Source organism: Sapajus apella, unplaced genomic scaffold (assembly GCF_009761245.1).
Source record: "Sapajus apella isolate SASKATOON/1434 unplaced genomic scaffold, GSC_monkey_1.0 scaffold36, whole genome shotgun sequence".
NCBI lineage: Eukaryota > Metazoa > Chordata > Mammalia > Primates > Cebidae > Sapajus > Sapajus apella.
This window is the reverse complement of record NW_022436976.1, coordinates 19015521-19029096: the sequence shown is the minus strand read 5'-3', so window position 1 is coordinate 19029096 and position 13576 is coordinate 19015521. Positions and strand designations below refer to the sequence as shown.

General features: G+C 33.1%; 1 protein-coding gene across 11 annotated transcripts in view; it reads left to right on the top strand.

Annotated features, from left to right (window-relative positions):
• The window catches only part of MIER1 (MIER1 transcriptional regulator), a 61846-nt gene that overhangs the window by 39810 nt on the left and 8460 nt on the right, over positions 1 to 13576 (top strand). For all 11 annotated transcript variants that reach the window (XM_032296659.1, XM_032296662.1, XM_032296667.1 and 8 more), the window contains 5 exons: positions 68 to 140; positions 6150 to 6301; positions 7032 to 7113; positions 8335 to 8429; positions 11407 to 11534. In XM_032296659.1, the coding sequence (XP_032152550.1) occupies positions 68 to 140; positions 6150 to 6301; positions 7032 to 7113; positions 8335 to 8429; positions 11407 to 11534 (530 nt within the window). The remainder of the gene's footprint in view (positions 1 to 67; positions 141 to 6149; positions 6302 to 7031; positions 7114 to 8334; positions 8430 to 11406; positions 11535 to 13576) is intronic.

Here is a 13576-nt window from a genome sequence, read left to right as displayed (position 1 = left end):
GCTAAAAAATGGATATAAAGTCTGTGTTACTAGATCTTATTAATGTTTTACGTTATTTTTGAAATAGGAGATTATGGTGGGCTCCATGTTTCAAGCAGAAATTCCAGTTGGCATTTGTAGATACAAAGAAAACGAAAAAGGTGGGTTATTAGTAAAGTTACCTAGCTGAGTTTATGCTTTCAATGTAGTGATCTGTTACTTTATATGTAAAATGTGATTAAGAATATGACAGCCTACTAAGTAACCCCACTGTAACCCCATTGCTTTGTGAAAGAGAACCCTTCATTGTTTCTGTGAGAAGAAATATGTTATACTCAATTTTTTCAGTTTTGTCTATAGTATAGTATAGCCAAAAAAAGAAAAAAGTGAATGCTTTTTTTTTGTTTTGAGTGACTTACAATGTCTCAACAGTTTCTTACTTTTTTCCCTATATTTTCAATGTTCTGTACTTTAATCCTTTTCTAACCTTTATAATTTAGTTTTTTAAAGGCCATTTTATATCAGTGAAAGGAATTAAAAACAAACGAGAGTAAACAATGATATAAAAAGCTTATTTGCTTCTGAAACTTTCAGTAAGCAAAACGGAATACTTACTAAAATGGAGTACTTTGATATTTGTGTTTTTAAAATAATTTGAAAAAACAACTTGTATACTTAAATTTTACATGATTTTTAAAATTTCATTTGAAAGTCCTAAGGTAAGTCATACTTCAATAACATGTAATACTTGAAGATTTTTTTTTAAAGAGCCTGCTTTAGATTATTAACGTCATGTGAGTTCCAGAAAGAATGTTGTGTATGTGTGCTTCTAATGAGTTCATGTGCAGTGTGACATCACTCAGCACTAGAAATCTTTCTTCGTTTCGTTTATTTCAGTTTTCTTCACATTTCAACTTAATATACACAAAGCCCTTTGGAGTTTTATTAATAGAAGTTTTTTTGTTGTTTATTTCTTTTTAGCATTCTCTCCAAAAACTTACTTTATATTCTAAGTATGCACCTACTCTCAGGGCAAAGCAGCAGGTCAGAGGCAGTCAAGGGAACATCACAGGCCAGTACAGTTTTTGTGATAGCAATATGTTTTAATACATCATTTAAATGTTTAATAGCTAGCATTTATTTTTCAAGGTAATTCCTGCAACATATAGGGACATTGAAGGTTTCAGTATGGAGTGACTTCATTATATATTGAAATTCTATACGTATGATATGTTCTGTGAACAATTGTGTGCACAAATAAATGATCTGTTGGCTTTTGTATTTATTTTTGTAATTAAGTCTCAGTTTTATGCTTTGCTTATATAGTGGTTAGCACATGTTCACCATTGAGTTTTTTTCCTGCAAATAAATGAACTGAAAGTTAGACATTTGTTTCTTTTTATTAAATTTTTAAATTTTGACAATAAAACTGCGCCTATTTTATACTTACATTTTAGTATTTATATTATAGTTGAAGGTAGTTTTATATCAATATACTTTTTTTTTAATTTTAGTATATTTTATTGTATCTCAACAGTGAATAATGATTCCATTCTCTTATTTTTTATGCTTAATTTTAATTTTTTATTTTTGTGGGTACATAGTAGGTGTATATAGTTACGGGGTACATGAGATGTCTTGATACAGGCATGCAATATGTAATAACCACATCATGACAAATGGGATATGCATCCTCTCAAGCATTTATCTTTTGTGTTACAATCTAGTTATACTCTTTTAGTTCTCTAAAAATATACAATTAAGTTATTATTGATTATGGTTATCCTGTTGTGCTGTTAAATACTAGGCATTATTCATTCTATTTTTTTGTACCCATTAACCATCCTACCTCTCTCACCCCTCCCCCGCACCCACCTCCCCAGCGTCTAGTAACCATCCTTCTACCCTGTCCCCATGGGTTCAGTTGTTTTTACTTTTAGATCCCACACATAAATGAGAACATGTGATGTTTGTCTTTCCACATCTAACTTTTTGCTTAACATAATGACCTCCAGTTACATCCATGTTGTTACAAATGACTGCATCTCATTCTTTTTTTATGGCTGAATAGTACTCCATTATGTATAAGTACCACATTTTTTTTTATCCATTTATCTGAATAGTACTCCATTATGTATAAGTACCACATTTTTTTTATCCATTTATCTGTTGATGGATACTTTTTTTTGCCATATGTGTGTATTCTTTTGAGAAACATCTATTCAGATCTTTTGCCCATTTTTAAATCAGATTATTAGACTTTTTTCAATAGAGTTGTTTGAGCTCCTTATTTGTTCTAGTTATTAGTGCCTTCTAAGATGGGTAGTTTGCAAGTATTTTGTCCCATTCTGTTGGTTGTGTCTTTGCTGATTGTTTCCTTTGCTATGCAGAAGCTTATTTACTTAATGTGATCCTATTTGTCTATTTTTGCTTTGGTTGCCTGTGCTTGTGGGGTATTAAATCTTTGCCCTCAGTCCATGTCCTGGAGAGTTTCCTTAATATTTTCTTGTAGTAGTTTCATAGTTTGAGGTCTTAGATGTAAGTCTTTAATCAATTTTGGTTTTTGTATGTGACAAGAGATAGAGGTCTAGTTCTATTCTTCTACCTATGGATATCCAGTTTCCCAGCACCATTTATTGAAGAGACTATCTTTTCCCAGTGTACATTCTTGGCATCTGTGTCAGAAATGAGTTCACTGTAGGCATGTGTTTGTTTCTGGATTCTCTGTTCTGTTCTATGTGTCTTATTTTTATGCCAGTACATGCTGTTTTACTGTAGCTCTGTAGTATAATTTGAAGTCAGGTAATGTGATTCTTCCAGTTTTGTTCTTTTTGCATAGGATAGCTTTGGCTATTCTGGGTCTTTTGTGGTTCCATATAAATTTTAGGAAATTTTTTTCTGTTTCTAAGAATGTCATTGGTATTTTGATGGGGATTGCATTGAATCTGTAGATTGCTTTGGGTGTATAGACATTTTAACAACATTGATTCTTTGAATCCATGGACGTGGAATATCATTCCATTTCTTTGGTGTCCTCTTTAATTTCTTTTGTCAATATTTTCTAGTTCTTTCACTTCTTTGGTTAATTCCTAGGTACTTACTTTTATTTGTGGCTATTTTAAATGAGATTACTCTTTTGATTTCCTTTTCAGATGTTCACTGGTGGCATATGGAAATGGTACTGATTTTTGTATGATGTTACCTGCAACTGTACTGAATTTGTCAGTTCTCATAGTTTTTTTTATAGAGTCTTTAGATTTTTCCAAATATAAGATCATATCATAAGCAAACAGGGATAATTTGACTTCCTCCTTTCCAATTTGAATTATCTCTGTATCTTTCTCTTGTCTGATTGTTCTGATTTTTTCATAGTTTAAATTCTAACTGAATGTTTTCCATTTTAACATTATTTTAGAAAGTAATTATACATATGTAATTTTTTTTTTCAGGAATGAGTGATTTATGAAGCATTCTCATTTTGAGAACTTAAGCATATTAGTTTGTGTAAAGAGGATCAGACTAAACCTAGCTGAATGAGATTGCTCTGGAGGGATTGCTGTGCTAAAGGGCCATTCCTCAGCTTTATAGTTGTAGAAATTAAAACTTTTGTCAAGATATCCAGAATTTGTCTCCACTTAGGGTACCCTTTACCACAAACCAAATTCGTGAAACTATTATGTAAGCCATGCTCTTAGAGATAAACCTTGTCAAAGGGACAGTGCTGATTAGTGCATTTTATGGAAAATATTTCACAGGATATTTTTCATCAGTTTCATGACCACAGACTTTTTTTTTTTAAGTGCTATAAAACTAAGATATCCTGATATCCTTATTATAGGGACTACTTATCGGATGAATCAGAATTCTCCTTTTCACTGATACATGGAAACCTCCTTACCTAGTATCTTGGAGAGACATTGACAATTTTTTTCTCTCTGCCATCCGACTTTTTTTATTAGGCTCCATGCAGATTATACATTCCTTATTGGTTAGCACTCGTAATTCAAACAGTTAAATATACCTGATTTGTTAGTTTATAATAATAATCCAGGCATGCTTCTTTGGACTTTTATCTATTTTGGTTATAAAATCTCTTGAGCTATACTTAACTAACATTTTCTTAAATTCATGTACATTATTTATACTAACCACAATGTATTTTAACCTTTTGTTTACTCATCTTTGTAGCCTTACTACTAAGTAGGCTGATCCTTGCCCCATAGGCCCTTAGTAAATATTTTGTGCCTAAGTTAATAGTGGGTGAATTATTTTTGAACTAGGGTTTCCCTGTATGGCATTGTGTACCCCAGCGATCCCGAGGATATAAGAACCTTAGTTTGTGGAGAACAGAGGCTGAGCAGAGAATGGAAATCAACAGCAATATATCCAGATTCATTTTATCATGGTAGTTTTATTGTACTTATAATTTAGGGTATAACTAGGATTGTACCAGCAGATTAGAAAAGGAATGTTGTTGGCTGGGCATGGTGGCTCACGCCTGTAATCCCAGTACTTTGGGAGGCCAAGGCGGGCAGATCGTGAGGTCAAGAGATTGAGACCATCCTGGCCAACATGGTGAAACCTCGTCCCTACTAAAGATACAGAAATTAGCTGGGTGTGGTCGCGCACGCCTGTAGTTTCAGCTGCTCAGGAGGCTGAGGCAGGAGAATTACTTGAACCCAGGAGGCGGAGGTTGCAGTGAGTGTCCATCGTGCCATTGCACTCCAGCCTGAGCTACAGGGTGAGACTCTGTCTCAAAAAAAAAAAAAAAAAAAGAAAGAAAAAGGAGGAATAATGTTTATTAAGGAAAATTTTCTCAATATTGTCCCTTGAGCTGTACTTTAAGGAAAAGTATCTATTTTTGGAAGCAAGAAAAGGTAGAAGGTTTTGAAGTGTGTGTGGGTAAGGAGACAAGATAATATATATGAAAATACTTAATACATTGCCTGGTACATAAGATAGATTAATTAACTGTAAATTTCGTTTCATAATAAAAGAAACTTTGACACTGTCAGTTATTGTCAAAGTCTTCTCAGGCTGGCTCCTTCCTGTTGGCATTTCCATGTTTGTCTCTTATCTTTGAAAACAAACCAGAACAACATAAAAACTTTCTTCAGCTCTACTCTCTAGCTACTCCCCTGTCTCATCATAACTAAACTTTTCAAGAGTTTTCTTATTTCTTCACTTTCCATTTGCTCTTCAATTTTATCCAGTATGGCTTTTGCTTCCATCTCTCTACAGAAATGGTTCTCACAAAATTGACCTCCTTGTTAGTAAAGCTGGCATACCATTTTCAGTTTTCATCCTCATCACTCAATAGAATTTAACCAGTCTTTGAAGCCATTCTTTGAAACACTCTTCCCTTAGCATCTGTGATGTTACATTTTTGGTATTTCTTCTATTTGTGACTCTTTAATTTTATCCATGTTTTCTCCTTATTTAGAATTCCATAGGCTTTTTCTTAGGTCATCTTCCTTTCCTTTCACTTTTTGAAGCTTGATTAGATTTAGGCTTTAATCTTATAATGGAAATTATGATGAAACTTAAATAGTTTTAAAAAAGTAATGATTTTTGTTTTTGTGAAAGTGATTTATATACATTATATACTCAAATAACACAGAAAATCTAAAGAAGAAGGTAAAATTTACCTCACATCCCACCACCAGAAATTAAGCGGTGTTAACATTTGGTGAGCATTCTTCTAGACATTTTTAAAAAATAATAATGATAGTTAAAATTATAGGATTTTAATATGTGCCAGAATGCTTTTAAAGTGTTGTAAATCCTTAAAACTAGATGGTAAAGTTAATTGTTACCTCCTTTCACAGATGAGACAGAAGGGAAGTAATTTGCCCAAGGCCATCATACACATAGCACGAGCTAGAGATGGTATTCAAACCAAGAGAGCTCGGAATTTGGTAAAGTTAAGATAAATCAGACTGGATCTGCAGGGGCATAAAGTGGTACCTCCTCTCTGTTTAAATTGTTGAATTCACCTAGACTATAATTGTTGTCCAAGAAAAAAGTCAGCCAAGTAGTAAAACCACACTGTACCTCAGTTCTCAACATTTGGCTCTAAGTATGAGTTGTTTATTTAGTAATATGTTTTAACACAAACTCAGTTTGTCAGTTTTTAGAAATTTTTTTAATACTGTCTTTTGCTAATTTAGTATATGAAAATGATGATCAGCTCTTGTGGGACCCTGAGTACTTACCAGAAGATAAAGTGATTATATTTCTTAAAGATGCATCTAGAAGAACAGGTGATGAGAAAGGTGTAGAAGCAATTCCTGAAGGATCTCACATAAAAGACAATGAACAGGTATGTGAATAAGAAAAAACTGTTAGAACTTTGCCATACACATTTATTCATGTAAATGCTGTCACTTTCAGTGTTGTTATTCTGTCCACCCAAATTTTTGTAACATTATCGACAGGGAATCTGAGGTTATAATCCTTTTATAAGATACCCATTGTTACCACACGGACTTCATTGTTATGAAGCCCGTGAAGCTCAAAAACGAAACAAAACCCATGATGTTTTATTTTGCCTGTATATACTTTTAATTCAGCTTTTAAAAATTCCTTTGGCTATCCCTAAGAAGCTGTAGATACCAAGTTGGAATTTCTCATCTCAGGTAATATAATGTACATGGTGAACCTAATATAATATGTACCACGAACCTAATATAACAGCATTATCTTTTTTACCTTTTTAATCATTGTTTTTCTTTTCTGATTAAAATTATAGGAATCTCAAGAAGCCACAAAGAAGGGATTTTTATTGATATAAAATGAATTTTTTAGTTTCTAGGATACTATGGCCACCAAGTTTTTACATATCCTACTTTGTACATATTTAAAGGTAGTTAATCAATCAGGATTGAAATCATATTTGTTTTTCTTTGGTGTTCTCTATGACATTCGGTAAAGTTATTTTCCCTAAAAAAGGATGAAAACACTGGATTTTTGAAAAAACTTTACTCTTAAGAAATTGTAGCATCGAACTGTTTATAGTCCAGATCACATATTGAAGCTTTTTATTTTTCTAGGCTTTGTATGAATTGGTTAAATGCAATTTTGATACAGAAGAAGCATTGAGAAGATTAAGATTTAATGTAAAAGCAGCTAGAGGTAAGTATAAATAATTTTTATTCATTTTAATGATTTGGTAAAAATTTTTAAACTAAACTTTTCAATTTACCTAGATACAGCCTAAACTTTAATAATACTGATTTTTCTGAGTTTGGTAAATACCAAGTATTATACAAGTCATTATGGGGAGTGGGATTAAGGTCGTCCCTTCCTTCTTTGTGAGAAAATACAATCATATAAGTAAAAATACATACTGCCTTATGCTTTTAAAGCATGTTTATAAATATTTTCTTATTTGATCTTGATAATTGTCCCATGAACTAGGTAGTATGACAGGCAATGCCTTCACTTAAAGGTAAAAATTGATGAGCCTGAGATCTCTAAACTAAAGTAACTTGGCTAAAGCAAACATAATTCATCAGTAATGAAGCCATGAAACAAAATTTGTATTTTTCTTTTTTATGCTAAATCTGGCTCCTACCATTCTTCAGTAAGAGTACTACACACACACACACACACACACACACGTGTATGTGTATGTGTAGTACTCTTACTGAATAAGTAAGTACTCTTACTGAAGAGTGGTAGAAGCCATGTACATATATATATATATATATATGTAACAAATAAGAGGTACTTAAATTTAACAAAGTGTGAATGCCTTTTAAGTTCTGAGGATGTGCCTATAAACAAAGAAGTCCCTTCCCCTCATAGTGCTTAGATCCTAGGTAGGGAAACTGGAAAATAGCTATGATGAATTCTTCAAGGAAAATTAGAGGGTGCTATTGAAACCTATTGTAATGGGATTTAACCTAGTTGGGGGAGAGAGTAGGGCTGGGGAAAGAGCATTCAGAATGAAGTGGTATTTTTGTTGGGATGCAAAAAAAATTATCTCAGTAAAGGGGATGAGATAGAGGCAGGAAATAATTCTAGGCAAAGGAGAGACACCATGCACAAAGTCTGAAGAAAGAAAGAACATGGCAAATTTAAGGAATCAAAAGGTGGCTAATAGAGTTTGATCATGAAGAATTAAGAAGAAAGTAACCCAAGTTAAAGCTGGAGAGGTAGGGACCAAATCATTCAAAATCCTCTTAAATAAGGAATTTTTGTCACTTTATCTTTGGCAACAATTAGTAATAGAGCTCAGGAGTAAAATGTTTCCCTCATTTTTACCAGAAAGTTAAGTTTTATTTGCAGTTTTGTTAATATGCAGTATTTGGGGGAATATTGCTTAACAGTTTGTTCCTCCCATCTTGTCAGAGGAATTATCTGTTTGGACAGAGGAAGAGTGTAGAAATTTTGAACAAGGGCTGAAGGCCTATGGAAAGGATTTTCATTTGATTCAGGCTAATAAAGTAAGTAATGATAATCTCTTCTTTGCAAAAAGAAATTTAGTTGAACAACTCAAATGGTTATGTATCTTAATTTGCTATATTGTCTAGTGTTAAGGGTTTTATAATTAATATTACAATATTTTGGTATTTAGTGAGTAATTATAGGAAGACTGTCTATACTTCCTAACCTATAATTCCCTGTTGGTGACTGTTTTCAGTGCATCATACTGCAAGTGTTAAGAATTGTACTCATTTACAAGCATGTTAATCAACTTTTAGTTGGGATATGTATGTGCAATGCAGTTTTTTAGAGCTGTTTTCCACAATCTGTGACTAAACATTTTGTGGAGGGCCTTTGAAATAATTTGGAAACTTTAAAGCACTTTCAACGTGACATTATTTGCAATTAAAATATTTATTGTGGTTAAATCATGAGTGGTCTAAAATCAAATACTTAAGATTTAACTTAGTTTTAATCAACATTTAATTTAATTTTCTAGTAGCTTCTGTGTCAGTAAATCAGCTTTATATTATTATAGTTGTTATAATTTGAGGATTTTATTTAACATAATTCATGTTGATAATATCAGTCATGTAATTTATACTCCAAATAACTTTACAATTACTTACAGATTTGTTTTGGGGTTCAGTTCTTATAGCTGAAATTAGGTAAGATTTTTAATAGTAACTATATAAATTATATAGAGTAGAAAAATGTGTTGTTTCCATGAACAACAGATTAGGACAGGCAGAATTAAAGTCTTGGAGCTTAAATGTAGAAAAGTAATTCCTAGGCTTATGATTATCACATTATTTTTAGTTAATATAGAAATGACAAGGATATTGGCTTTACGTAATTCCTTAAAGATAGCTTCTAAGTTTTGTGTAGTAGCTTGTGTTAGGACCATGTTGAAAGTATCTGGGTTTACGTCTGAGGCTCTGAATAGTCTTTTACCACATCTCTCTCTTTATACGTCTGGATATGATTGGATTGTGTCCAGTTGATTTTTTTTTTGACACATTTAATATTTTTTGTTATTAATAAAATAGTTATAAATCTTGTGGGTTCATTTCTTAAATTTTGTTGTGCATTAACCAGTTCATTCTTTTTTTTGAGCAAGAACTGGGCAGTGAAGAGCCCCACTCTCAACTAGTTCGTTGTTAATTATTTTGTTGAATGTTGTTGGCACTTTACTTCAGATTACACTAATAGACAGAATTTTAGTTTTAGTATTTAGGATAAAAGAAGACATATCATTAGTATCAAAAATGTGTACCCCTAATGTGTTCATATCATCTGATAATGTCAAATATAATTAACATTCAAGAAAAGGAGTACATTATGTGATTGGCCATGTATGATATTGATTTTTTAAAAAAAGTTCATTGTTTCATGGTTGAAAAGGACAATATTTTTGGAAAAGTGTGACCTTGGTTTCTTGTAAATATTTGGGACAGTGGCATTTAAATGTTACAAGGTAGAAGTCAGCTGATCTCTACATAATATACTAAGTTACTCTAGTGAACAAAAAAAGGACAGTAATTCTTTAAAAGGGAGAAGACTAGTGAGAGTATCGAGTTTGTTTTTATATCTGGAATTAAAGTTCAGATCTTAATCATAAGTTCTATTATGAGGGCTTTTGTTGAAGATTTTTCATAATCTTAACTTTGCATGCCCCCAAATGACTTTATCTTTTTGCTTTCAGTAAAGTACAGTTGACCTAACTTGAATCTATCTAGAAATAAGATCCTAGAGGAGGCAAAAAGGAGCTTGTGAGAATGATTTTTTTAAAGCTCTGATTACTGTCAGTCTCAGAGCAATATGGATCAGAGCTGTAAAATACAAACGGGAAGAAAGCAAAATACGTCAACAATTGTCCTTTAGATGCAATCAGTGCTACAAAATATTTACTTGAAGAGCAGAAATTTGTGGGATAAAGAAGTAACATATTGCATCCAAAACATATAAAGACGCTGATTTTCCTTTTAAATTCATATTGCCAGTGCAGTGGTTCATGCCTGTAATCAGTACTTTGGGAGGTTGAGGTAGGCAGATTGCTTGAGCCCAGGAGTTCAAGAACAGCCAAGGCAACATGGCGAAACCCTGTCTCAACAAAAAAATTACCTGAGTGTGGTGCCATGCATATGTAATCCCAGTTAATAGAGGGGGCTGAGGGGCGGGAAGATTGCTTGTGCCTGGGAGGGCAAGGGTGCAGTTAGCTGTTAGCCACTGCACTCCAACCTGGGCAACAGAGCATGACTCTGTCTCAAACAAAAAAAGGAAAGGAAAAAAGTTATCAGCATTTTATTTATATACATCAGCTCTAAATCCTCAGTATTTTATTTATATACATCAGCCCTACCACCAGCTTTCCTGGCTAAGTAGCAAAAAGGGAGTTTGTCAACATCATTTGTTAATTCCGTAGGCATTTAACATTATGTGAGGGGAGCCATTCAGTTGCACAAATAGGTACAGCACAGTAAGCCACAAGAGTAATTTAGTAAACAAAGCATTAGCATTATTATCATACTTTTAACTCACTGTGGCGTATTCCCAGACTTTCTAGAGAGTAAATTAACTGAGCCTGGATTGCTGCTGGGACTAGTAAGAGAACCTTTCAAAAGGCAGTTTAAAGGTATACTCCCTAGGTACTCTGTGAGTAAAAGTATTTGCAAACTGGTATATTTATTTTAACCTGAATGCCACTTCCAGGTATTTTTAATACAGGAGTGTATTTTTATAGTATATTAGGATGATGGTAGCCTTTTAAAAAGCACAGTGCTGAACATCTGAAGACCTATTGCCAATGTATTATTTATCTTAATAGCCATTTAGAAAGAATAGCTTTCAACATAGCTGCTACAGTGTTGTATTTTATATATAGTATTATATATCAGTTAAGGACTAGCTAAAATTTATTTTCAAACTTCAGATGTTTATCATGAAGTAACTTTGTTAAAAAGGAGATTCTTAAAAACAAGTATTTGTTTCTTATAGGTCCGAACAAGATCAGTTGGTGAATGTGTAGCATTCTATTATATGTGGAAAAAATCTGAACGTTATGATTTCTTTGCTCAGCAAACACGATTTGGAAAAAAGAAATATAATCTTCATCCTGGTGTAACGTGAGTTGAGTTAATTTTTTCCTTAAGAGCTATGTATATATATTTTTGCTAAGCTTTTCTAGATTTTTCTTGAGTTAATTATGATTTTGATAATCTTGCTTTTATACACTTGATCTTAGCCAGAAGGCCAAGAAGCAATATAATCTTACTTTTATAATAGATATTCATTAGTTTAACTTTACCATCTATTATATCTTCATATAAGGCGTTTAGACTTCTTAGTATCTTATAAAATATTGTAAACTACAGTTCATAGGAGACATGCATATCATTAAAACAAGATTTAGAGCACATATTTTTAATATACCCTTGAGAAGAAATGGATCAGAACAGCTGTGAAAGCATGTTTTTCTTAAATACAGTTCCATTCAGTGTAAGCATATAGTTTTTTTTGTTTTGTTTTATTTTATTTTATTTTTTTTGGAGACGTCTCGATCTCTTGCCCCCAGGTTGGAGTGCAGTGGCGTGATCTCGGCGCACTACAGCCTCCATCTCCGGGTTCAAGCAGTTCTCCTGTCTCAGCCTCTTGAGTAGCTGGGATTACAGATGGCCGCCAGGATGCCTGGCTAATTTTTGAATTTTTAGTAGAGATGGGGTTTCACTGTGTCGACCAGGCTGGTCTTGAATTCCTGACCTCAAATGATCAACCTGCCTTGGGCTCCTGTAAGGCTGGGATTACAGGCATGAGCCACTGCACCTGGCATACAGTTTTAATCTTGTGATGGTTGGAAAGCAGTGAGAATAGGAAAAAAGAAAGAATATCTTTTCTAAAACTGTAGGACTGTATGTCCAGTGGAGGCCCTTTAAAGAGCACATGAAATTAATATATTTCTTGGTCTAATTGACCCCAGGAACCTGAAAACAAGATTTGAATATAGATGATATAAAATAAAAACCATAGCAATGTAATAAATTAGGTCAAATTGCGTTTTATTTTTTGTTACAAGTTTTTTATGGAGGAAAAAAACATGTATATGGTGACTTTGCTTTTCCTAGCTTTCCTGAACCTTTCCTCTAATAAAAGTAGTATTTAAGAATTAGTAATGCAACTCTAGTCCCAGTGACACAGATAGGGGTTGTTACATCCATCAGGTAAAATGTCTGATATGCCTAATTCAGTTCCCATATTAAGAGAATTTATTGTCTTTACCTCAGTCAATCTAGTTTTGGAGTGAAACTTTCCACTACCACTGGTAATTTATTACTTAAATACAAAGAGTATTGAACCATTTGTTTCTCATGAATTAAACCCTTTGTCTCTCATGAATTGCTTTAAAATGCTGATTAATCGGTGGAATTTACAGTACTATTCTTAATTATTCCCTAATGTTTACAGGATAAAAAAATAATGCAAAACTGTGACTTATTTAGTCAATGTACTCCAGTAAAGATGTTTTTAAAGCTGACCAAATAATTGCCTTTGAAAGATGGGCTTATATGTTTATTTGATCTTGCACTTCAGACTCCTGGGCTGCACTGTTTCTTGGTCAAGTTCATTTACAGGCGTCTCTGCTGATCACTTCCTTGGAAGGTCAAATGCTCTAAAGCCCACAGTAAAATGGTTATGATTCATCCTTATAATTCACCCTTGGAAATCATGGGACAATGGACTGTGTACATAGCCTCCCATTATTCACAGCTGGTGATTGCCAAAGTGGAATTTCATAAATAGCAGTATTCTAAATTCTATCTAATTGCTTAATGTTAAATTCATAATTTTTTTTTATTGGTAGTATTCAAGCATAATGATGTAGAACTAGATATAGCTATCTGGTCTGCAGAGTATATCTTAAAATAGTCATGGCTTTCAAGCTATTGTATAGGGAAAAGCAATAGTAACATCTTTTATTTTTTTCACCTATTTCAGAAATAATGTTCACACATGAGCTACAGTCAGTCTGTCATCATCATCAGTAACAACATAAGAATGGCCATGCTGGGTCAGACCCATGGTTCATCTAGTTTTCTCTTTCAGAAAGCATCACCAAAGTGTGGCTGGCTTAGTTGGTCCTCTGTGATGTCAAGCTCAACAGGTTAGGTAG